The 27925-nt window shown below is 36.1% G+C and overlaps 1 protein-coding gene across 1 annotated transcript; it reads left to right on the top strand.

Moving 5' to 3' along the window:
• Positions 1-25415, top strand: ACMSD (aminocarboxymuconate semialdehyde decarboxylase). Its single transcript, XM_009279898.2, has 10 exons — positions 1-57; positions 3482-3526; positions 8826-8922; positions 12422-12471; positions 13793-14029; positions 16296-16389; positions 17981-18076; positions 18550-18722; positions 25031-25129; positions 25353-25415. Exons 1-10 carry the CDS (start codon positions 1-3, stop codon positions 25413-25415), a joined length of 1011 nt encoding a protein of 336 aa, XP_009278173.1.
• The last annotated feature ends 2510 nt before the right edge of the window (positions 25416-27925 follow it).

Raw genomic sequence — 27925 nt, 5'->3', positions numbered from 1 at the left:
ATGAAAATTGATATTCATAGCCACATTCTACCTAAGGAATGGCCTGACCTGAAAAAGGTAATAAGAGTTTAAATATTCAGTGCCTTATGTTATCAGCAACCATTTCTACCAATGTAACTTTTGAAAGAACAATGAATTAAGGGTTCTGTTATAAATATCTCTAGGTTTTTGTCTAATTTGATTTTTTTTTCAGCTTTAAGATACTTGCATTACTTTGCAAAGCAAGAGTCCCAGTAAGAAAGGGATGGACAGCTGGGCTCTGTTCCCCACTCTTTATTTAGTCTGAAGCAATTCTTATATTTTTGCTTGGTTTTTTGTGAGACCTAAAATTGTCAAATGATGAGGTGTAAATTCCACTTTCTTGATAAAACCAGAGCTGTCAGGCTCCCAAATGGTATTCACTTTCATTTTAAATAAGAGAAATAAGCAAATATTAGAGAAGATTAATGTTACTTAATACAAAATTCATTCACCTCTTATACCCACAGGCATGAAAGTCATTAACTTCAATAGGAGTGGGGTCACTCTAAGTACGGTTAATTGATGATGATGATCATTTTACTAATATCGGTTATTTTTTCAGTTACTGGAAAGAAGTAGCATATTGTATTAAAAATACAAAATCTCAGTTGTCAGAACACTGAAGCTATAAGTCAACTTGTCTTAACTTTGAATCTTTGCGTGGTATTATTGTTATTATTCCATGACATAAATTTGTTCTTGTCTGTAATAACTTTCACGATCCTGTGAAAAGTATTTGAGAATGGAAAGTGTCACTAGGTTTTCACTTTTGGACTCATAAGGGATCGCTCCAATGCTACAAAGGGTACTGAAAAAGATCACACGAAACTATATTTATATATAGTTTATACATAAATATGTATAAAATTGTTTGCAATTAAAAATTGCATTCAGATTTCCAGGATAGCTATTTTTTATAACTCTCTAATGTTTCCATACATGATAAAAAGTCAGAGTAGAAAAGAGAAGACCTGCATTGTTGCTTCTTTCCTTATTGTAATTCTGTGTTGGTTGTAGTTTGAATGAACATTCCCTGTGTCTGACAGTAGTATGGAACCACTTGATTTCATTGTGCCTGTCTTTGACAACAAAAGAATACCATTATTTCAGCCATGCTCTTAGGCATCTGACACACTAACTGAAACTTTGTTTTACACCATACCTGAGAGTTTGCCATCATCAACCTCAAAATAATTAAGTGAAAGAAATGTAAGTGTTTCATTTGTATTAGCTCTGTGTTTCTCTGATTTTAAGCATGACAGTCCAGTATCAGTTCAATATTAGCTAGAGAGCAGCTGGAAAATGTAAACAGCATATTAGAAAAAAGCCATGAAAACCTGGCATTAAGAACATACATAGGATTATTTCTTCGTTAGTAGTGAAAAATGACATCGTTACGCATAAAACCTATGCGTAAAAACATTCCTGGAAAAGAATGTTTGTTTCCTCGTTTACCTTGGAATTTCTATTTAAACATCTATTTGAACTTCCTGTTTGTAATTATAAGAGCTCCTCAATGAAAAACACATATACACTGGATAATGTAGGTGAGATGACACATTTTTTAGAACAATTATGTCTGTTTTAAATGGATAGGATTTTAAATATCCAGATTACAAAGACAGGTTACTCTTGCTTCTTTCAGATTTTGTTGTCCTTGTTTGTGCAATATCCCTATAAAAAGACCTATAAAATTCCTTCATTCTGATTTTACATAATTTTAAAAGATTTTTTTTTTCTGTATATACTTTAAAAGGGCAATAAATTCACTGAGATAAAATCACTCCAAGAATCCCTTGATGTTCACGGATGTACATCAGGGCTGAATACACTACTGTTAGACCCTATAGGCCAGTGTTGCATTTATTTAAACACTGATGAAGAGGCAAATACCAAATTTTTAAAAGTTAATTTCCACCTGCTAGTTTTTGTTTCCTCTATTCTAAAGATTGAGCGATTCAATGGTTTATTAATGGGCCCAGAATAGAAAACAACTCTCAGAATTCCCTAGAGTCCTCTGAAAATTCAAGCCATTAACATAGTTCTCTGCATCTCATGGATGAAAAACCAATGAGGCAATCCTAACATGCACACATAATGCTAAACTTTTCTTTCTTTTTCAGCCTTATACATACTGAACCTTGAACCTATGACTAGAAAATTCTATTGTCAAGATACTTATTTAAGAGCTTAGGAACCCATAATAAGTATAAAAATTCATAGAAATAAATGAAGTAAGGACTGTCAATACATCCATCTAATAACTGAGGGGAAGAAAGAAGAAAATAAGTTCAAAAATAGACCAGTGAGTTTCTTTATTGCCTAAATGCTCCTTGAGCACCTTTAAGGTACTCATTTTCTGCACAGCTTACAATTGCAATTAGCATGGAGCTAGTGAAAACTTAAAGTTCTTATTAGGTGTCATTCACAAAATTTTCCCTAAATTTAAATATGTATATATATATAAAAACACCTATAAATTTATAAATTTAGATAAAATATACATAGCTACACAAACACCTATAAATTTATAAATTTAAATAAAATATACATATATACATAGCTAAACATAGCTAAATAAAACATACATAGCCTCAGTCATTAGCATCTCTGATTGGCTGAAGTCAGGAGGCTTGGCCCTGCACACCTACTCTGGGAAAGCTCACAGTGACATTAAGTAATGATTTGTTATCACAGGAAATTCAGGACTGTATTCAAATTGTTTACACTTCAGTGAAAGTGAAAGATATGCCTGCTTTTACTCAGTTTCCTTTGAAATGTTTCATTACAGAAAAATGGGAATTCTGGGCATTGTTTTCAGTCTATTATGATATTTCAAGATTTCATTTATTTGTAATCTGATAATTTGTGAAAATAAAAGGAAATCAGCATCTTTTGTAGGTTTTGGGGTTTTTGCATAAGCAATTTTGAATCTCTCTAGAAGAATCAATGAGCATCTAAGCTTCCTTTTTAGCTTCTCTTGGCTGTTTAAATATTAATAGGCAAGAAACTGACCTTCAGTCCTACTGCTGAATCATGGAAGCTGAAAAGTGGAATCAATACATCTTTATGCTAATGATTAACTGATCACAGATTGGAAAATTGTCAGCTCAATTTTCATATTGCCAAATGCTTGATTTAATTTTTTCTGTGTTAAAATCATTCCAGTTAGAACCTCAATATAGTAAACAACTTTAAGCACTTTGAAATCAGTTGTAGGACTTACTTAAAAATGTTGTTGAACTGGGAGCTAAAAGTTCAGAACTACAAACACCATTAGTCCAGTCCAGTTAAACTTCAGCACTTCTGCCGAAATCAATCGGGCTACTTGTAGGCTCAAAGCTGAGCATATGCCTAAGTGTTTCTCCTGAATAAGGTAGTGCTGGATTGTAAGAACTGAGATTTTTATTATTATTGCAGAGTGCTAACTAGCACTGGCTTTTTCTTCTTTCTTTCACAGAGGTACGGATATGGTGGATGGGTACAGCTGGATCATCACTGCAAGGTTTGGGCTGTTTGGTGCTCTAAGCTGATCTTGTGTTGTCATCAGGAATACAAACTCACAGTAAATCTATTAAAAAGCAAAGTGGCAATAAGATTGGCTATGTCTTTGATACAGATTTCTCTAGAGGTCTATATTCTGTGATGTAATATCACTCCAAGTCCTAATATACCTCAGTAGAACTTTTTGCTTGAGAGGTGAAACTCACATTCTTGTGTATGAACCGGTATCCATTTTTCATCATCATCTCATTTTAACACTTGGAATGGATAGCTCTAAGGAATTCTTTTCAATAAGATAGGTCAACCTAAAGCAGATTACATGTAGATTTTTTTTTTTTTTTAGTTAAATGCAGTCGTCTTTATAAGAAGCAAAACCAAAAGGAACTGGTATTTTAATAAAAGTTAAAGAACTCAGATGTGAAAATGTCTTCACATCTGAGTGAAAGGGAAAGAGTAATTTCTGTAACTTCATGACAAGGAGAACAAGTAGCAGAACAATAAGGACAATCCATACATTTGTGGACCATTATGTAGAAAAGTAGGAGCCTGAGGTTTATTGGCAAGTAAAAGGCAGACTGGGTCTGATTTTACTTCACCTTTCTATCACTGCCCACTCTCTTAGCTTTGCAAAGGCATTTCTGAGCTACATAGTACAACTGGAACAACATATCTCCAGATGCCATGAGTCTATGCTAACAGTCCATCAGCATTCAGAATCCATCCTGCTGGTACTGAAGTTAGCAGAATACATGTATTTACTCTGACAGGGACAGAACTGGTTTCTTAAAGGCTTGATTCTGATCTTACTCAGGGAGGAGCAAATTAGCAGTAATTTCAGTGACATTCACAGTGACACAACAATGTAAAACTTCTGAGAGCAAGATCAAAATGTTGCAGTTTATCTTTTGAGAAGAGCGTTAAAAAATTACCAGTATTAGTGCTTTTTTTACAGGAGGGCACAAGGACCTAAGAGAGGTAAGGCTGATACGGCAAAATAATTCCCTTTGTACATTACTATGTAGGTTAACTGTACCAGCTAGTATTAAAGATGTTACCTCTGTTACCATATAACAGCTTTGGCATTCAGATATCCTTGTCTGTCTCAAACACTGTCACAGGAAGCCAGCTTCCTCCTGTGATCTGTCAGCTCCCCACTCCTAGGAATCTTTTGGAGAGCCTGTCACTGCAGATGGCACTGGCCTCTGGAAGGAGGGAGATTAGAAAGATGGCATTAAAAAGAGGTCTCGGGAGACCTCAGTTCACCTTCCACCTCACTTCATAGGTACCTGTCCTAACTTGAAAAACTTCATCTCTAATTGCCTACCACAGGAATGTTGTGAGTTGTACAGATACGGAAGGGATAAAAGCAATGCAAAGTATTAGCCAGATAATGAAGGAAAAAATATGAAGACAACAGAGGTTGGGTAGATAAAAGCAGAAGGAACAATTTGGATATAGTAAGCTGCAAGACAAAAGATGCAAAGTTAAGAGCATGAACAACAAACAGTGTCAGCACATAACCTACCTACAGCATGTGAAGAGTGCAAATAACTGGCTAAACCCAGCTATGTTATATAATGGCAGGCTGTATGCACGTTGTTTTACAAGGGTTAATCTGTCTCCATCTTCTGAAATTCAGACATGATCTCAATATAGGAATTCTATACTGAAAACTAGAGTGGTAAGTGATGGAAGGATTTAGTACTTAGCATTTTCAGGGTGGCAGTGCCTCTCTCTGGGTGATCTTATAAAGAAAATAGTACCCAATCTTCTTCATTGTTTCTTTTTGTGACTTGGCTAATTCATTCATTCTCTGTGGAGATTCAACTTTTATTGTCTTTAGAGAAGCAAGACTTGCATCTTCCAGGTAACCAAGGTATTTAAATATATAATGCCTCTTAGTTTCAGTGGAACTAGATATTCCCTCATCGCCTTGTCACTTTGCAAAATCATACTTCTTTGTGATTGTATATATGCATATATTAACTGAAAAAAGCTGATAAAATGGATAAAACACTGTGTCTATTTATTGCAACCTAATGATATACACACTGTTGTCATTCTATAACGTGTAAGGCTATGCTGTCAAATGCCTAACAACCATTTATGAAAAAGGACCACAGAATATGAAGGTTGGGACCGAGAATGAGGAGCAAACAAACATGATGCTGAAATTTCAGATCTGAGTCTAAGCAGGCATAGGAGGAGAGAACAAGCCACCTGCTGAACCAAAGTGTGGATGGCACAGCTTCTGAGATACATGGTAGGTGCAGGAAGGGGAGAATTGTTGGAGATATCTTTAGCAGCTTAGCTGTTTGTTACAGGTCTGATACTAAAATTTCTTGCTAAAAATAATTTGCAAAGGAACTTTGTGGCAAGTCAATAATAGCCTTATACACCCTGCAGAGAATTCTGTCTAGCCTACTTCTGTCTGAAAATGTTGCATGAAAAAAGTGCATGGCAAAATAAAATCCTGTTCAGATATGTGGAGCTGGGAAAGTTAACTCTTAAGTTGACTCTTAAAAATAAGCAAAAGCTTCTCATATGATTCTGTCAAGAAGCATCAGGGTCAAACTGGAAGAAAATAATTACATGCATTTTTAAAGAAATGCAATTTGGGATCTGACTGAGCAGTTTAGTGATGGGATAATTTTAAATGTAGCTTGCTGAACCAAATCAGCCTGCTGGACTTAATTCTTAAATCTCTCTCTCTTAATTTCCACATAAATTAATTAAAGCCTTAAATACCAGATAATGCTTAGAACGGGATAGCATAGAACAGGAAGAGAAGAGAAGAGAGAAGAAGAGAATGATAGAATTCTTCAGCTGTGCCCTTAGAAAATTGTGTTAACCCTGCAAATAAAAATCTCATGTCTTTTATGAGACTTTCAGCACTGCATCCATTGCTTTGGAACCTGAAAAATTTCTTTCTGATCCATGTTTCATTCTTACTACTGCAAAAAACTCTGAGAATTTTTTACCAGTTGAGATGTTTGAGTAATTTCTCATTTTAAAAATATCAGGTGCAGATGAGTAGCAGTGTCTAGAGACTGTAGCAATATGACTTATTTTCCAGTCACAGTGTTGCTGGACCGGATCTTTCCATCCTTACATACACAAGCATGAATCTATTCAGATGATCATGTTTTGCTTTCCTCCATAATCAAGTTTGTTGTTGCCAACATACAATGCTGTGAGCTTAGCCTCGACCTGTAGCATGTTCACAAAGAATCAGTTAATGCAAATGAAAATAGCAAACTGTTCAACTAATTCTTCAATGAGAACAGCACATGGCTTATTAGAAACCTTTCCTATATTGCAAACCCTGTTGCAGCATTCGGAGAACAACTATTTATCTCAGCATTTAGGTATGAGCACTGTCAAAGTTGCTAGTAAAATTACAATCTATCTAATATTGTTTTCAGTTTTAGCGGAAGAAAATATATACCAGCAGGTCAGCTGCTATGCCTTAGCTATGCCTGAGGAAAGAATTAAGTCGCCTGTGTTCACAGAAATACAGTAATCCAGTAAAGTCCACACGATCTATTTGTATGCGATGCAATGCTCAGTTCTACTCTGTCTTTTTCTCTACTCACACCCCAAATATTTTTCTGTTTATTAGGCAATGTGCAGCAATGCGCTGATCTCTTTTTAATGTATTGGAGTGTATGGCTAGGGTAAACCTTTCTGTCAGGTTGGAAAATCAGTTTTACAAGAACCTGAAGTATTTTACCAGAGGATCAGGACTATGTAGTTGTTATTACTGACTGTAATATTTCAAGTAATTTTCACAACCTGTGATACAGCTAACAAGTAACTTGACAGTTTGCCAAGGCAGCACAGTTAGATTTGTTGAAGAGAAATTTAAAATATTCATTAGGGCAGTATATTTGTCAATGATGTATGAAGTTAGTAACAAATTCAAGGTTAAAACAGTCTGACTTCTCAGAAGGAGGGGACAGGAACCCAGCTCTGCAAGAAGTAGTGAAATTTTACTAGTTATTTCTGTTTTAGCATACTAGTAGGGAATATTCTGATTTAACGGGGTTTTTATTTAGAAAAACAGACAGGATCCTAAATAAACCGATTTTGTGAGGAAAAATAAAGTGGCCTTTGGAGAGAGAGAATTCCCTTTCCAGAAGGATCAGAAGACTGCCCTGCGCTTAGCTTCTGTTTACTGTGAAGGTGAAGGAATAGCTGCTGTGTTTTCTCATGTGGTTTTCAGTTTTTCAACTGCAGATGCCGTGTGTTCTCTGTCCAACACATGTGCTGCATGACTGCCTTTACCCATCCCAAATACACAGGGTCATGTGGATCTTCTGACTTTCATTCATTTCGATTTCTCCCTATAGTAGCTTCAAGCAACCAAGAAATACTCAGGCCTTGCAAGTATTGGTGAATTGTATCTCACCAATTTGTGCAAGTGTAAGCCAACAGAAAGACTGTTTTGTCTGTCTTTACAAGTCCATAGAAGCATGTGGATACCTATAACTGTAACAGACAATTTGCTTAATATGATGACACTGTGCCTACTCAACCTCTTTGGACAATTGACAAATCAACCAAAATTTAAGTTTAAAAAGGAAGTTTCCATGTTCAGAGTTAAAGGACCAGTATTAAATTTCATGACCTTGTTAGTATTTTGAACTTTGTAAGTTTGGGAATTGGTGGCATATAGGGAAGGTACTACACTAATTCAGGCAATGGTTTTATACTGCGTTTAGGTTTTGTTTGGTTTTTTTTTTCCCCCAAATACAAATTCTTCAATAATTTTTTTTTTTCCCAAGGAGAAAATGTAATCTGAAGACAACATAATAGGTCTCCTTTTGTCTCAGTATCACTGGTGATATGAAACAACAGGACTGAAATTAACAGAGTTGCACAATTATTTCTGTAATTACTGGAATCATCGTGATGCTATTGACTTTAAAAGAACACACACATACCCAAGGGGAAAATTTAGCACAGATTTAATTAGAGCATTGTTTTGAGGTCAAAATTTGGTTTGAGGATAAACTTGGATTAAGGTACCTGATATCTTTTCCAAACAAATGTAGAGTGATATACACTGCAAAAAAGGGGATTTTTTTTTTATTATGAAGAATTAAATCTGAACAATAAATGACGTTTATTAATGACTATTTTAAAATCGTCTTTGATTAAAAATACCTACTGAATAAAAATAAAAGAACAAAATTCTGTCACTGAATTTCTGTAGGGAGCACAATATACTCAAGCGACTATAAATTAGCATGTACTACTTTGTCACATTTATAATATATGAAAATGTCATTTCACAGGGACAGGCGAAGATGATGAAGGATGGAAAGGTTTTTAGAATTATTCAAGAGAACTGCTGGGATCCAGAAGTACGGATTAAAGAGATGGACCTATCAGGTACCTCCATAAAGGAATTGAAATCATTGTGTCTCATTTAGAATAACAGCAATTTCTCTGTTAGTGCATCTGAAAGTGCTCAATAATACTATCAAAATTAAAAGGTTTAGCATACTGATTCGTTAGTTTAAATCTGTTGAAAGTCAGTGAAAACTGGTATGCTTTATATTCAGACTCAAATGGGACATGTTCCCGTAACTTTCCTCATTTTCAGTAGCAATTTATTTCCCATATGGGCTCACTGATTTTGGTGGGATTGTTAATACAGTAAGGAACTAGTTGACATAAGTAAGGATGACTGACTGTGGACTTGAAAAGGCAACGCACATTCCAGGTATAAAAGTGATTTCCGTAAAAGAGGAAGCCCTTTCATTTTTGTTCCAAATGTTAAAATGATTCTGTTTACTCATAGGATTTTTTGTATGTTTGTTTCCTTTTCTAATATTTTTTTCTGTTTAGATGTTGCAACTTCATTCTGTATTTTTGCTAGAGGACTCTGAGCCTAGAGAACTGGTACAATTACTTTCTCAGAAGAGAGAGTTTTCCTGATTTAGAAAGAAAATTAACCAGATGCCAAATTTGCAAATTTGTTTTCCATCAAGTTACTTACATGCCACTAAATAAGGTTTGTAAGATGGGAGACAGAATGAGAGACGGAACTTTTAGTCTGATCAATTATTTTTGTTAGTTCTTATTAATGCTGTAATTCCAAATTACTTTTGTGAGAGAAATACTGTTACTAAAGATTATTTTTTCTTAGATAGAGGCCTGAATAATTCCCTTCATCAGTTTCTCAGTAGACACAACTTGAGTATCTTCTCCAACTTTTCATAAGGAATAAACATCTGAATTCCTTCAGAGAGCAGATATTTCATAAGTAGCATCTTTATGATTATCGTTTCCTTCTCTCATGGGATAGCATGTTAGGAGATACTTTGGGGCATTCTCCTTATGGAGGTTTACTGCAACACATAACATAGGCCAGTTTAGGAACTCAAGGGCTGGTGGGCAATTTATGTAAACACAACTTAGATAATTTTCAGCTACCTCGTTTTCACCCTGGAGAAGCAGTATTTCAAACTCTAACCATTAAACATTTAATGGGAATGCTAGAATGTCTTTGCAACCTCTCTGAAATATGCTGCCTTGACTAGACTGTAATCATTCCCTGAGTTAGCTCAGGGATTTTGGGGATAACCATGTCATTCAACCACAGTGTGGATCATAAACAGCCTTTGGGCATCTTTCCCTGTCAGATATTTCCCTCAACGCTAATGGCAAGTTTCTACAAAACAATTCTGCCCCATCTATTTGCTGTAGACAAAGGAAAAACACAGGAGCAATTTTTTTCAAATTTTTGCAACAGCTCTCCAGAAAAGAAAATGTATCATAAAGCCAACACCACAATATTTCTCCACAAGCTAAACAGTCCTCACTTGGTTAAAAAAAAATAAAAATCTAAAACTGTGTGTTACAGCACCATCTGGTGACTTGTGCCATAAAAATGTCCCCTTTTATTACAGCACTGCAGAGATACAGGCATCAGCCAATTAAGTGTAAAAAAAAAAAAAGTCTTAGTGTTTTTCATTCTTACTGTTCACCTAATGATAAAGACTATGGGCCACATTTATTCTTTTTCGGTTTACAAAGCTGTAGCTACTTAGTTCAAAGACTGTTTTCTGTAACACAGGCTGAGACAGATTATACCCAAAAATTTAACCTCCAAACATGGCATAATTTTGGAACAAAGATGCAAGGAGTCTCCCAGCTGAACAAAACTAGTATCAGTCACTGTAAGGTATTATTACCTCAGAGAGATAACTTACAGCTTGGTTGCTAAAAGGCTTTGTTTGTGCAATGCCCAAGAAATCTTGCCAGTAATAAGAAATGGTAGCCAACGTATCAAAGAGACTAAATTAGTTCGCATCATTGTATGTCCTAGGTCTATTAGGTATACAAACCTGTGTCTTGATCCACTCAATAAAACAAGCTATCAAGGTAATTCAATAAAACAAGCTGTAAAGGTAATTAACGTGACAGTTCTGTGACACAAATCATCACAATTTTGTTGTAGAAAATCTTTCAGTCAATCCTAACTGCCTTTTCTTATTATTTTCTCCTTTGTAAAACCCTCTGAAGAGGGTATAAAGTAAAGGTTTTTCTGTGCTGATTCTTCTTCTCCCTAAAGCTAGTGTCTGGGAATGTTCAGCTTGGAAATCTACCTTTAAGGTTTATGTTAAATTTGCTCAGAAGTGTAAAAATGGATTGAAACCAGATACAATGCTTATTGTGGAAAATATGGTGAATGTTCTCAAACATACTAATAAAGTGCCAGTGGCATATTGCTGGATAGTACAACTTAGCCTGTACTTTAGTATATATGTAATTTTGTAGAACTAATCCTTAAGCCCAAACCATTGCTGCTGTACATAATATTAATCAGATCTTGTAAGAGAGATGCCTGAGTCAGCTTCCCGTCTTGTTTCCTACTTAAAATACTGAGAAGGAGGATAAATCATTTTGTTAAACATTTGAGTGCTTTGGCAAGGTCATTGTCTTAGAAGAAATTCTCCTAGGGTTTTTTCTGCCACCTTTTGCTTTAGTAGTTTCATTACTAACAACCAAGTTAAATTTTTTAAAGCATGACAAAATATGTGCATAAATATTACAATCAGACCTAAAATTAAAAAAAAAAAGTTTTGCATGTAACCATTTAGTGAAGTTCTAATTATTGTTTATTATTTCTTCTGTCGTTAATCTGCTAGGTTTGCTGTGTTCATTCCTGTAACCTGTTACACACAAAGTTAGAGTATAGATTTGTGTTTGAACAGAAACCAAACAATATAGGCTTAATTCTCTTTATGGCTAACATCAAAGTTATTTCTAAAAACAGGCAGATTTTCTAATACAACCTCAGTAAGTAATACTTACTGTATATAAGTAACTAATACTTACCGAAGAGACACAGGATGAATGAAACCTAACACAATATAGCTTTGGGGAACACTTAGGAAAACATTGTTCAACAACCATAGTTAACATAATGTTGTTTATCTTTGAGCTAATTTACATATTTATTAAATATATATTATAAACACAACTCCAAAGTAAACTTTAGATACTGTATTCTGTTGGTTTAACGTCACATTCATTTATGTGAGAGTAACATTAAATTGCTATTTTAATTAATTGTACACATGCATACCAAATACTTCTAAAATCATACTACTTAGTTTCACAAATGATCTAGTATGAGTATGAAAGTGTTATTTTTCTTTCTACTTAGCAAAAATATTCCAATTCTAATAAACTGATACACTACAAGATTTATTACCATGATCCTTAATTAACAAAAAAAAGATTCTATCCATGTCACTGTTAAATCAGTCTTTCTTACCATTAAAGCTTTTACGTTCTACCTTTCAAACCAAAGTGCTTTCTTATTTTTAACATTTTACCAAAAAAAAGGAAACATTAATAACTGCTTTTTCTTACTCAGGAGTCACAGTCCAAGTCCTTTCCACAGTCCCTGTCATGTTCAGCTACTGGGTAGGTTCCTACTAGCATATTTTGTAATTCATATGTTACAAAATTTTTTAAAAATAAATGCATCCTTCTATAAATTAGGTGATCAAAGTAGTCACTAGAGCACTGAAGTAAATGGGGAATTGTTCTGCTGTGAAAAACAAAAGACAAAAAAATAGTCCAGGTACCAGAAGAGCCAGCAGGGTATCCTGGCAAAGCTCCACTCTGGAGTACACTCAGTAAGAAAGAATGAGACAACAACAGAATTTCTTCTGGGGACCTTATGGGGGTAGCTGGAAATGGGGAGAGAGAATTTACACAGCATGAATCTGTGGTTAGCAGGCAGACATATATGTACAGATTCCATGAAAGCTAGACATCAATCAGTATTTTCTCAAGAAAAAAAGAAGTAAAAGATATATTTGTGGTCTTGTCCCACTTTCTTTTAAATGTGGCATGGGACTCATTGGCCTAGAATACTTTGAATCTTAAAATTCAGTAGCAAGTTTAAATTAATATGTTCCCTGCATGGTGATCTTGAATGCATCAAAGAAATAAAAACAGTCTGAGAAGATAAACCGTAGCAAAATGCTGTTCTAAATACATTCTCAATTTGACTATTTAGCTATGTGTACAGGTTGAGTTGTTACCTGTAAACAGATATGCTACATGAAAAATCATTGTGTTAAGCCCACATATAAGTAGTACCACTGATCTTCAGAATTTCTTGTTGGGTGACGTACCTTTAAAATTTTATTCTGGTATTTATGGGAATATTCTCCATTAAATATGTATTAGGGGGAAAAACGGGAAACATTGTATGGATTGCAGTTCCCCCTTATTACAATTATGACTGTTACCTCCTTCTAAATGTCAGAGAGGTTTGCTCAAGTTTTCTCTGTAGAATTCTCATGCTCCAGCATCTCACATTTCTTATTTTTATCTCTTCAACTCCAATAATAGGAGAGTAAATATTCATTGCTATGTTTAAAAATTATATGCTGAGGTTTTTGCATTGGGATAAACAAAAACAGAGGACTGGTTTACACAAAAGACCAGATACTTAAGTGCATCAGCAACCTGGGCTTTATTGCACTCATCCTGAGCAGTAAAGGCAACAGCAGTTGATTAAATATTCAAGACAAGAAGCAGAACTGCACCCAGAGATTTTAAAGTGAGGCAGAATTTAGCCCTACTGGTTTCCAGCTATTCAGAACGTAAAGTAAATTTTAGGTTCAAACCCTGCCTCTGAATTGTTTGCAGTGACATTTATCCAGTGTCTTCCAAAGGTGGTAACATTTGAGAACTATATTTTAATGTACTATTCTGCTTAATATCTTACCAGGCCAAACCTCAGGATACTTTAGATCTAGCCCAGATATTAAATAATGACTTAGCTGCTACAGTAAAAAAGTGCCCCAAGAGGTTTATCGGCTTGGGTACGTTACCTTTGCAAGCTCCAGACCTGGCTGTGAAGGAAATGCATCGCTGCGTGAATGAACTTGGATTTCCTGGAGTACAAATAGGATCTCATGTCAATGAATGGGACCTGAATGCACCAGAACTGTACGATATTTATGCTGTGAGTAGATGTTTCTTTCCTTATTTTGGGGAATTCTGTGGTATGGAATTCTGTCTAAAAATATCTTGGGACATATTCAGTCATCAACTAAATTTATAGATATATTAAAACAATTGAGCCTTCTAATCTGCTTAGTGATCAGAGAGATTCAGCTTTAATTATATATGATAATTCATTATAGGATATAATGACAATAATACAATATAAAACATTCTGAAACATACTTTATAATAACGAATAACAAAATCTTTTTATGATATGAGTTCTCACTGTAGAGTTGCCTCCTTGGTTTCTGACAATAAGTGCAGTATCAAATAAAGCATCTCTGCACTGTTTGCTTTTGGGTTCAAGTTACTGTATCCAATCCTATTGAAATAATTGATAAAACTCCCCGAGATACCTATAGAGCCAAAGTACCATACAGAATTATGCAAGTGGGACCAAAGTTCCAAACTGAATGTATTGATTATAAAATGAATTTATAGATTGCATTTCTTAAATAGCCTGAGGTCCAGAGGAAGATGGTAATTTGTCTAAATTATGGGGTTTAATCAATGTACATTCTGTATCTGTTTCACAGGTCACTATACCTGTCAGTTTGAAATTGATCCATAGAGGTTATTTTTCAGAATGCTCAATTTACTCAAGAATTCTGTTAGTGCAGCATCTAGACTATTTGTTTTTATGGTCATATACACTCAGTTATCAACTTCTGCTCTTGGAGATGCATGCATTCACAGAATCACAACATGACTGAGGTTGGAGGGGATCTCTGCGGGTCATCTGGTCCAACCCCCTGCTCAAGCAGGGCCACCTAGAGCCAGATGCCCAGGACCATGCCCAGATGGCTTTTGAATATCTCCAAGGATGGAAACTCCACAACCTCTCTGGGCAACCTGTTCCAGTGCTCAGTCACCTGCACAGTAAAAAAAGTGTCTCCTGATGTTCAGAGGGAACTTCCTGTGCTTCAGTTTGTGCCCATTGCCTCTGGTCCTGTCACAGGGCACCACAGAAAGGAGCCTGGCTCCATCTTCTTTACACCCTCCCTTCAGGTATTTGTATACGTTGATGAGATCCCCGCTGAACATTCTCTTAGGGCTAAACAGTCCCAGCTCTCTCAGCATTTCCTTATAGGAGAGATGCTCCCACCCCTTCATCACCTTTGGACTCTCTCCAGTAGCTCCGTGTCTCTCTCGTACTGAGATCCCTCTCTTGTACTGGGATCTCTCTCTTATACTGTACATTCTTCAGCTTATGATTAACACATGTAGGAAGTAACCTCTATCACTTTCAGAAACATCCCTGGATAATAAAGATTGTGAAATTAAGCCATATCTGATAATGGACTTTATCAGTGTACCAAGCCAGTTACTGAATTGCTATTTTTATTTTACAAATGTAGATGGCAATTACTCCCTACAATCCAAAATTTGCAACTTTATGCATGTATGGGTAAATAAACCCAAATTTTTCAAATGTGTGATAATCTCCTTAGCAACAAGAGGAGGTCCAGAAATACATCTGACAAAACGAAGCTGTTAAATCCTAGTTAAGCATATGAATTACTCTGATGACTATATGTTTAAATTTAAGCACATAGTTAAATAACTCAGTCAGGATCAGCATCCTATATTGTTCTTCTGTTTCCCTTTCCAAAGATGTCAGTAGTTTTGGACAGACTAATACACTTGAGTGAAGATGGATTATTGATCAGAATACAGCTAGATTTCAAACTCTTAGGGTGGATTAGGAATAGTTTTAACTTTTTTTTAAGCCAGGCAGAGGGCCAAAGGGGGCAAATGTAGTGCAACAGCAATGAAAATTCCTGAATGCAGCTGGAACAATTCTGCAAAACCATCCTAAAATGGTTCTATAAAACATTATGAGAATTCATCCTCATATGTGTAATGAAACCAAAAGAATGCTAGTTTGAACCAAGTTTTATACTGCAGGATGGCTGACAAACACAGCTAAAAAAGCATTTTTGTACCTGAGGAACACTTGGCTTACTAAAAAGATATTATCATCAGTGTTTCCAATCCTGTAGTCTCAAAAAGAACTTTGAAACTGAGTGAGGACTTCAGGATATGGCCCAGAGGAGTAAATATAACCAACTATTAGTTATAGTTCTTACGTCTGGGCCTATTTTCATTACTGATACTAATGCTCAGTACAATTTTGCAGGTAATCTTTCAAGCATGGCTAAGAAAGAAGATGCATTTTGGTATGATTAGTCAAGATCTAGATTTTTTTCTTCTTGCTGCAGGCTGCTGAACAATTAAATTGCTGTCTCTTTGTGCATCCCTGGGACATGCAGATAGATGGAAGGATGTCCAAATATTGGTTTCCCTGGCTAATAGGTGAGTGTATATTTACTTTGCTTAATCTACATTTGTGAACTGTCACTGGATTATGCCTAGAAGATTGTTGCAAAGGTACTAGTGCAGAGAAAAACTACATGATTTTTCTATCAATTTTTTTTTTAAATCAAGTACTACGGTTAAATCTGTTGTGTAAATTCAGCAGTCATTTGTTTTTAAGCTTGTTTAGTTTGTCTAACTTTTAAATACCTAGATTAAAATTATTCAGACTAGCAACACAATCTAGTATTCTCTTTTGTCCTAAATACAAAGAGCAGATGACTAGGGAAAAGTGAATTGTCTCTGAAATGAGTTCCTCAAAAATAACATGAGTAAATGAAGGAGTAGGCAAAACCAAACATTAATTCCTAGAATTTCTTGGATTATTTCCTAGAAATAGGTTGATCAGAGAGGAAGTAAATCTCAGTTCACATGAACTGTAGCTGAAACAACATGTACTTTGAAAGCTCTCCATAGATGTAGGGAATTATCTAGTTTCTGGTTTTTTCCCCATCTGCTAGGTAAATCAGAACAACATTGACTAACAGGAGGTAGGTTATACTGCTACCTAGAAATGTTCAGACCTGATTCCACTCTCACTTACTCTGTTTTGCATTGTTTTGTTTTGCATGGTTTTGCACTGCCTCCAATAGAGGTGTTCTGAAAAACATACACAGTATACATATAATATACACTGGAAAATCTTAGTGTCCCAATTACCAGTGCATTATCTTAAAACAATATCAATTAGTCTTAATCAGAGCAGGCTCAACAACTCATATTTAAAAAGAGACTGAAATTACTGCATTTACTTAACAAAGTATTTTGTTAAGATTTTCCTACTAAACCTAATAAGGCTTTGCATCTGAGCGTATAGTAAAACATTAATGAAAGACAACCTTTTGAGCTGCATAGGTATTGTTTCCCCCATAGATGAGGGGAACTCAGGTCCTAATTTCATGCTGGATGTCTGAAGTTAGGTGCCTAAATGGCATGATATTCTAAATGTTAGGTGCGCTCAGAAACTGAGGCCTGATACAGGAACCTAAATTGCTGTTATGTTCCTAACACTGGGCATCCAAGTTACCCAGTGGCAAAGAGAGAGCAAGGTTATTTCTAAACTCTAGGAACTGGCACCATTTCATAACTAAACCCCAAATCTGTGTTGGAGTATCCACCAACATATCTGCCCCGCTTTCCACACAAAAGAAACCCAGAAGCACAGGTGAGAAGAGAACCTGGCATATTCCAGACTTGTCTTTGAGTTAGGATAACTGGGGGATCGAGCCTGTACTGTGCAGTTCAGGACATACCCAACCTGTCTGTCAGCTGTCCTAGTGGTGTAGGATAAAAACTGAGCTTAGAATTCAGAAGATCTTAGCTTCCAGTCCTGTGTCCTCATTTCAGCTAACTAATGTCCAGCTCTGTGTTCCTCTAATAGAAATAATGCGTAACCTTTGGCAGCTGCTCTGTAACTATTATTTTTTCCATAGGCCCAAGGCTAATTGAAGAAAATGAAGATAACATTTAAAACTCAAATAGGAAAATAAAAAATAAAACTCTCGTACAATAAAGCTTTTTTTGTTCTTAGGCATGCCAACAGAAACAACCATAGCCATTTGCTCCATGATTATGGGAGGAATTTTTGAAAAATTTCCTAAGCTGAAAGTTTGCTTTGCCCATGGAGGTAAGTCATATACCATGTGAAACACCTGTTCTTTAGTTGAGCATGGTACAATTGTATTTTCTGGTATGCCAGCTAATAGGGTTACCACTTTAAGCCTGCCACCAGCTGTGTACTGTTACCCCAAAGAAGATAGCCTGCCAGATCGGCTGCTTGTATGAACACTGTCTAGCCTGTTTCAGCCAATGTTTGAACTCTTACAATAGCTTTTAAGGGAAACGAGGAGGAAGGAGAGACAGGAGATGGTTTGGGAAAAGGAACAAGGAAGCAGCAGGAGGAATTTGGGCATCACAGTAGTGAAGAAGTGGGGAAAACAGAGAAAGAAGCTAACGAAGGGGAAGGAATAAAGAACTGTTGGTGTAGAGCACTTTCTTTCTAAATAGCTGACAGTAAAACTTACGGATCTCTGTTGATAATGTGGCTTTTTTTCCTCCTGCATGTTTTCAGCTTCCGTTACTAAAAATTTCTTCTTGCAGGTGGAGCTTTTCCATACACAGCGGGGCGAATCTTCCATGGATTCAACATGCGCCCTGATTTGTGTGCAGTGGATAATAAGGTGGATCCAAGAAAATACCTTGGTTCATTTTATACAGACTCTCTTGTCCATGATCGTGGTGCACTAAGGCTGCTAACAAGTGTAATAGGAGAGGTGAGTTTTAATGCTTCCAGAAGCAGGTGAGTCATTCTTTATTTGATTCTCTATGAAATAGCAAAAGGAGAAGAGAAGAAGAAAGCAGGAAGAAGACAGCATATTCACCCAGTAAAATCAGAACCTGAGCTATTATAAACTGATGGGCTTCTGCCATGTTGGTAATGTTTTTACTATATGGAGTTATTGAAATGGCGGTTTTAATCCAGGAAATCATGCACTGTGACCCTTAGTTCAGTGGGGCTAGTTCCTTGTGTAAGGTTGTTCAGGATGGGACTGCAAGCAAAGACTGCTTCATTTGGTGCCTTGTTTTCAAATTGCTTAATTTTCAAATTCAAGTGTATACTTGAAGAAATCAAATTGTATTTCCACTTGGGAAGTTATAGGCAGAAAAAAGTCAATAATGAAGTTTTTGTGAGGATCCTGGAGAGCACATTAAACATCATGGGTTTGCAAAAATATTTTAATTGTTAGAGTAGAGAGTAAAGAAATCTGTAGTTTAGCAACCTGTTCAAATCAGGTACAGCATGAGACAGAAAAATCCAAAAACATTCAAATAATTCCTTCTCATTAGTAAATGCTCAGAAGTAAATGCTGGCATCACTCATGCCAGTTTCCAACGGATCACTACAAATCAACAAGAGACCTGTATTTGTGTCTTGATCTCTGGACCTCATGGAGTTTCTGCAGCTAGCAGGCAGATACCTACCAGATGTCAAAAACAGAAATGCAAGCTCTGACACTGACTTTCTTGTCTCAACAACTGTATTCTTGTTTCCTGTACATTAGTTTCTAGGCTCACATAGTACTTTCTCACGTGTGGGGCTGTTGCTGTCATCAGGGCATCTTGTCTGACCAAAGTTCACAGAGACAGCTAAGCTGAATGTTTTCTTTTTCTCTACAGAAAAGATACTGTTGATTTTCCATTTTCATCTCTAACAGTCTGAACAGGTTACTGCAATAAATCTGGACTAGAACTGGTACAGAAGGGACTTGCCTAGGCCAGCCAAAAATAATAATGCAGAACTATTACTTTCTTTACCGTGATACTCTGAGCCCAGGTCTCAACCCTTTGAAATCCATGGGTTTTCAGTCTGTGCTGCACAGGAAATCTGTAGCTTTGAGACTGGACTTCTGCCTGCAGCTCCCCTACAGTATTTGTGCCTTTTAGGAAAACGTTGCATTTGAAGATTCATGAAATAGTCAACGATGTGACAGCACAACTACGGCTTGAAACAATACTATAGAAAGTTTTTGTAAAGTGTATATGTATGTATGCATACAATACCACTACAGCTCTAAGGAGAGGAGAGAGAATACCTCTTTCTTAAATCCACCATGAACCAAAAAGAGATTTGTGCAGGAGTCCCATAAAATGTGCGAAGAAACTACCATGCAGCCTAGTTCTGTTAGAAACAAGTAAGATAAAACCCAGGTCAGTTTGCTTGTCAAAAGATCTCTTAATAAGCTGTTAGTATTGGGAAGTTCTTATAACATCAGTGGGTATCAACCCGGGTGGCATTTGCTAAGTTCTTTCCATACATATAGACATGTTTTTGCATTTTTTTTGGCAGCGCTAGTCCTAGTGAACAGTGATGGAGAGATCTCTGTGTCAGGGATGAAGTTTTAGGCACCAGATGGGTTACTAATGAAATACTAGGGCTCCAGCCCAATATTGATTTCTGTTAATTTCTGTTACCAACCTCTAAATAGTAAATATATCATGGTCAACAGCCCAGGACTTTATACTATGCATTACCTTTTGAATCTAACTGTAGCTTACAGTAATCAAGTGGCTTTAAGTAGTTTTTACAATAGATTCAAAAATTTTACCGGATGTGATATGCACTTCCATTTTACAAGATACCCAAAGGCTTACAGAGTAACAGTTCAGCACTTGCCTTCAGTTATCTCCTTTTCTGAGAAGTCTCCCCAAATCTGGACCGTGTTCATCCTAAGCATATTCTCGTTCTACATGCAGTCATAGTATAGCAGGGATGAGTCTAGCTCTTGAATTTCAAATGCCATGTTTAGATGGTCAGATTCCTTTTTTTATTGCCAAGGAGACAAGATCACTTGCTTCTTTTTTTTTTTTTCCATTTTAAAGTGTTGGGAGACATGTTTTGCCATTGTTAGAAACACCTTGGTAAATTAGAAGCTGTGTGACTCAGCATGGCTGAGACCCACAGATTCTTTTTCCTGGGCTGATTCTGGTTTTAAGCTGAACTATGGATGCCAAGAGCAAAGCAGGACAGAAAGTACAACAGGGTGTTTAATCTATTGCTGACAACTTTTTTTCTGTTTTAACTTGTATAGAATGCAAGTCTCATAGCAGTTCTGCTTTAGAGTAACAAGTTAGCTTTGCATCTCAAGGCTGCTCTAAGCTATGGCCGTTGTGGGAAAGCTGCTGTCTTTGCACCACACAAACTGCAACTTCTCTACCTTTCTTCCTAAGAAGCAACACATAGACTCTGGCCCTTAATCATGATTAGTCTTTGCAACTGAAATTTAGTTGTTTGAGGGGAGAGAGGTTATGGATTCTAATTCGATAATCTAAAAGTCACTCAGCAACAGCCTCTCTGGTGTCTCATTTATTTTGTCAACAGACTTCTGAAATTACGTTTCTTAATGCAGTAAATTTGACCAGTGTACTACATGGGATGTTGGTGTCTTCTTTAAGTATACTCCTCTGAGTATTTTGAGCTCAAGCAATGTGACATGAGGTGGAATCACAGTGGCTGAAAAGTCATGAGTCAGATCCCAAAAACTTAAATGCTTTTAACGCTCCAGAGAACTTGAAGAAAAGTACATTTTCTTTCCCTTTTTCATAGCCTAAGACATCTTACCCTTGAAAAAAACATTCACATCACATTTTCAAGCTTTACTTTATAACCATGAAGATTAAAAAGTTCCCTCTTTTTTCCAATGAAAGTTGATACTCTTACATAATACCATTCCAAGAGTCAAATGCTTAAAAGAATGCCAAATATCTCACTGTTTTCAGTGCAGTCATGTGTTGGCAGAATAACAAATAGAAGATGAATCAATGCTGGGCTAAAAACAATGTGATTGGGTCTTGAGGATGACACTGTAACTTTATGAGCTGAAGGTTTGAAATAGGACAGCTCTCTAGAGTATAGCTAAGAGCTGTGCAGGAAGGGCATCAGTGTGTGTAAAGATGTGCTTAGACACGGCTTCAGGTCCTTAGGGAACAGCCATTACCTGGCATCAGAATGTAATGTGTTGGCTTTGAGCTTATGAATATTAAAATCCAGTGACAGCTGTGATGAGTCATGTACATTTAACTTCATCCCTTCTTAGTTTTGGGTGCAGGTTAATTGGAGCCTATCCCAGTTAAAGGAAGCAGAAGTATACATTGCTCAGAAAGAATTTCGTAGGACTGCAGAATTGCTGCAGTGCTTCGCTCCCCCCATGATGAGGTAGCATGAAATGAATACAAATAAACACAAAATCCCTAATGATGCTGGCCACAAAAAGCGAAGAACTGGGTTGACAGGGGATTAAATGATTCAGTGTACCTCTGCAGAAACTTCCCCATGGTGATTCCTCAAGAGCTGTCACCCAAAGGTAAAACATTCTCTGGCCAGAAGTTGGAGCTGAACTGGCTATAGCAACCTGGCCTTTTTTTGAGATGTGTCCTGATAGTAGGACAGAAAGTGAGATTCGAGGCAAATACAATTTTTCACTAATACAAGAGGACAAACTCATGCTTGATGCTCTTTGAGATTCATTTTAAGATTCAGGTCCCTATTACTGTGAAAAAAGTTCTGTTGAGTAGAAGGGTCCACTGAGGTTAATCATTAGCCATATGTACCTTTTCTAAAAGGAGAGATGCACTAATTAAGGTATCGAACTGTAAGTCCTCTAGGGAAAACTGACTTTGTTGATATCCTTTGGAATAATATAATAATACATCTATTATGCTAGCAGCATTGTTTATCTGCAGAGACTTCACAGGACTGAGGCTGGTTGCTGAAGACAGGTATTGCAATCCCCATTTTATAGATGGGTACAAAACTGAAGCTCAAAGAGTATAAATGAATAGCCTAATATCACTAGTAGCAGAGTAATAATGCTGCTTCTAAATTTTTCTTATTAATTTACAGCTCTTAATTTTACTGCTAATTAATAGATCACATGATTAGCTGTGAAACACTTTAAGTTAGAGGAAAAGAAAAATATAATTGAAACAATATATATATTATTCCAACGAGGGGGTGGGATTTCTTTCTGCTTTGGTATATAGGAGATGAAAACAAGAATGTACAAACCTTCCTGGCTTACTTAACCTTGACTAAGAAACAGCTGGGCAAATACTGGGTTTCCTTCTCCTTTACTTAGAAATCCATTTTCTCATATAAAGCTAGGATTGGTTTATTGGTTGGGGGTTTTTTTATATATTGCATACATTTGTTTTTCGTGTCTGAAGAAAATGTCTTGGTATCAGATTGAATATTAGAAATAAAAGAAGGTATTTAGCTGCTTAAACGTACACACATCCGAATATATTTTGTTTAATCTACACTCAGAACTTGATTTAGTATACAGAGGAGTATAAATTCTCCTATTCTAATCTTATGGCAAGACTTCTATAACAAATTATGACACAACAATATAGGACAGAACAATAGAATGTGTATCTTCCGTTTGGATTTCATATAAGGTTTTGTGTAGGTTCTTCCAGAGACTCTCGGGTGACATCTACTGGAGGTAAAAAAATAAAAATAAAAAAAAGCAGCATTTGACAAATAAGAAAAAACGAATAATTTCATAAAACAACCGAAATAAGTTTTCTTCACCCTATTTCAGTATTGGTAACTGAGTTCAAATATTATAACAAGTGCCCCAAATTCATGAGCTTGACTTCAAATTCATGAGACATTTAAAAACATACATTTTTAATGAAAACTGTGGTTTTCAAATATTCATGTCTCCAGGAGATGAAGCTTAAAGGAAAATAGACTTTGGATAAAATCAAGAGAGTTGGCAGTATGCACTGTCCAAGGTAGATAAAATGGGGAAATATCATTCCAGTGTGAAAATGAACCTATAACAATGTGGACCTATCGAGGATCTGCCTGTTTCTTTTCATCTCTGATAACAGGAATGATGCATAGAGAGTTTTATTGAATTTTCTTTTCACTGACTTGCTTTGAGAAACAAATCATATCTCGTCACTCATATTCTCAGATACATGTTTCAAACACACAGCTAATATCCAATCCCAGTTAAAGACGATGACATTTAAAAAAAATTATAGACTTCCAAAAATATATGAAATTTTGTAAATGAGGTTTTGGTTTTGTTATCTGAAGCTGAATACTAGTTAAATTATATTAAATAAAATACTTTTTTTTTTAAATTTAAATGCTTATAGTAATTCTACATTGTACCATGCTTTGAGTATTATCACATTGCAATTATTACAGCTTTTAAAGTATCACACAAAAGATAATTTTGATTGCTTTGTATTTTTTATTACGCATTCTTCTCACATATATATAATTTCAAGTTTGTGCGGGTCTCTGTGTGTCTCTGTGTGTGTGTATGTAGTCAAGAATTTCAAATTCAAGAATCCAAATCCAAGCATCTTTTCTGAGTTTGATGGAGAACTTCCCAAGATTCTTAAAGAAATGTGTCAAAAACTCTCATACTCTTTTTGGACTGCACGCAACAGTGCAGAGCACGCAATGAACATGAAAAAGAACCAACAAGTAAGTCAAGAAACAGAAGGAAGAATTCTGTGTACCCTTTATTGGCCACTTAATTATGGCAACACTTAACCAAGATTAATCATTGCATTTTAGGCAAACTACTTGCAGAAGCAGTACAAGTAGTGTAGGAGAACAACAGATGCCTTTCTGTTACATCTCAAACCAGCAACACAGTAGAGAGAATCAAGCTGAGTAGGAAATTACCATTTGTATTGTATTCACCTGAGCAATATACACTCATTCCCATGGGCCTGGGATTTGCGTTTTGAACTTCCTGTGTATCAGAATAAAAACACACCGAACTTTAGTTAGACACCACAAAAACAATAAATAACCTGTACTTTCTTCAAACTTAAATTCACCCAATAAACTCGAGTCGTTGTTTTCAAGTTTTGGTTTTTTCCTAATGAAAGCTGGAACCCAAAGATTATCCTTCGTATAATTCACTTTCGTAATTAATCAGTCCAATATATACATGTAATTTCCTGTGGTTTATTATAAATTCCAGAAAGCACGTGCAACGATATTGTTTAATGTTACTACAAAATGTACAACAAGTTTTTTTATTACCAGGACAAAGTTATTTTGGGGACAGATTACCCTTTTCCACTTGGGGAACTGGAACCTGGAAAATTGATTGATTCGATGGAAGATTTTGACAATAAACTGAAGGTATGATCTTTACATTTGGGGGTTTTTCCCCTCCTTTTTAAACGTCTGGCTTTAGACCTGAGATAAAACACTGAAAAATCAGTGTAGTACACTGATTTCTGCAAAGACTGGAAGAGGCCCTTTTGTCTCTTTGCAGCACTTCATTTTAAAGCACGAGTAAAAGCATTTGGGTGAAATATGAGTTAAGCACACACAAACATATACATGTGTTTTGTTTCTACAGGACAAACTCAAGGCTGGCAATGCTCTGGAATTTTTGGGTCTTAGCAGAAAACAATTTGAATAATTATAAAGATATTAAAGAGACCGAACTTCAGAAATAACGCTGAATCCTTAGGGATACCTCTATTTGCATGTGCAATTATACAGACGAACAATAAATCTGAGAAGTATATTACAGTCTACGGTTATTTCCAAAACGAAAGCAAGGCTACTGGAAATGAGTATGCACAGGTATTTCTGTGCATTTGAGGATTTAGGTTGACTTCAAACAATTCTGAAATCCCTGCTTTCATCTTTTGCAGTTGTAATAAGAATCTCTGAATGATAATTAATGTCATGTTATCAGGACTTGATTCCCAGGAAGAAAGAACTGAGAAAATTGTGACTTGTATCCATTACGTTTCAGGCTTTGTTATGCCCAACAAACAGAATTTAGAAGAATCTTAAAACAGAATTTAAACAGAATTTTGCTGACGCCCAATAAAAGGCAACATTTGCCTTTATCCACCGATTGAAATTGCAGCATACCACACCAGCTCAGCACTGCAAGTACATGCACTGATGCTTTGTAAATGTTGTGATAGGATGAAAAAGGTCTATGTGGGGACTTGTACTTTTTAGCTGCCTCCTACACCACTGGCAACTTATTCATCAGAAACAATTTAAATAATATGGTTGTAGGTGCAGAAATAATGTATTTTTGTGGGTAATACGTTTTGCATCACTGTCACTGTCAAAATAAATACTAGTGTTTAGCAACAGTATGGTTTAATGTTCTACTCCTTAAAAAATACTTCCTAAAAGTAAGGTTGGATACTTTAAATGTTGAAATGTTAATGCTCTATCTAGTTTGAGTCCTGCTATAGGAATGAAAAGATGGTTTACTTTATACACTATTGATTGAAATGGGTTTTTGCCATTATCCGGTGAGTGCACAGGCATCCTCCTCCTGAGAGGATTTTGTACTAGTCAGAAAAATGCTGATGAGCTCTCCCAGTCCCCATTCTCATGGGATCGTTTGCTGGCTACGTGTGGTGTCACCATTCTTCCGTTTAGTCTTAGAATACTCGAGGAAAAATAGTGTCAGACAGAATTTGTTTTTGTAGCTGTGTCCGTAACTGCCCTTATGTCACAGGCTGAACCTGAAGGATGTTCAGCAGCAGCAGTTCCTGCTGATACCAGCCTCTGTTGGACTACAAAGAAGGCTTTGTCCTTCTTTACAGTGTCAAAAAACAAAACAAAACAAGAAGTGGTTTGTGCAGGTTGATTGTATGTTTTCCTAGCTATTGCATTTGGATCTTTACTATATTGCTTCTCCAAATATATTCTACAAAAGACTACCGGACGACAGAAGCTGAAGTAGGCAGCAGCTCACAGGTTTAGGCCCTGGGAATATCAGGTTTTCATGTAAGAGGAAAAGAGGACCGAGATAAAATAGCTTTAACAATATTTATTGTCCTCAGGTTCGCAAGACTTCTGTTGACCTTTTTTATTTAAATATCTACGTGCAAGCATTGAGCTACTTAAAGGTACGATTTTTCAACCAGATTGTTCTAATTAAATTTCAAAGTAGAAGAAAGGCAACTTGGTTCTCATATAATATTCTTTTCCTTCAGCATATTTGATTTTCACAGATGTTCCAATGGATTTAAGAGGAAAATACATTGTGATTCCTCCAATACATTTTAATTGGGTCGATTCTTCTATTTTTTTATGAATGAAACCAGTTAAGTTAGCGAGAATGCAATGTTACATCTTTGGGGACCAAGGTCTGGAACCTCTCCAATAGCAAGAACAGTATTTAATTACCTTAACCTGTGACTGAATGGGTGATTGCAGCACTCTGCGTGGCAATTAATTAACGTGCATACCCTGCATAAATCAGATTCATTATGCACTGTCATTATTTAATGATATTCTACTTATTCTCAGTGTGTTAAGATTTTTAAGACAGGGAGATATATAATCTTCCCTACATCTTCCTCTTTTTTTCATTCACAAAGCTAATGTGAAATTCTAATTACAGTCAGACGAGAACATTCTTAATACTATTCCACCAATTGTTGAAGGAATAAAAAAATGTGAGTTGAACACCCAAACTCCATGCATTTTACACAATGATTAAACAATGAGGTAAAACGTTGTACTTCCAAGATTGTTAAAGGCACAAAAATATGAAGGCAAAGATCAGCTCCTAATTACAACAGAAGCCTTTGTAGTTAAGTTTCCTCTGCACATGCAAAATCTTAAAGATGATTTACAATTGGGAAGATGAGGCAAGTAATTAATGTCTGTCCGCGCTGCATTATACATCTGTATATTTCATTAGCGTTCTGTTGGGTCCAGTTACAAAGTTATAACTGCTTGTGTAAAATTTGCACTGAAGTTGTAGAAGAACCAGCTGCAACATAATTTTAGGTGAACAAAACCGCTGTAGAGTGCTAGTGGCATATGCTAAGCATGAGAAGAACGCTTGGAGCTCTCGTTTTGATCCATGATGATCAGAAGTTGAAATAAAGACAAATACCTTTTCGTACCCTTTGAACCCTGAACCCATGATCTCAAGCTACGGCT

This window comes from Aptenodytes forsteri, unplaced genomic scaffold (genome assembly GCF_000699145.1).
Source record: "Aptenodytes forsteri isolate BGI_AS27 unplaced genomic scaffold, ASM69914v1 Scaffold11, whole genome shotgun sequence".
NCBI lineage: Eukaryota > Metazoa > Chordata > Aves > Sphenisciformes > Spheniscidae > Aptenodytes > Aptenodytes forsteri.
Note: the sequence above shows the minus strand (reverse complement) of the source record. Positions and strands in the feature narration are given on the sequence as shown.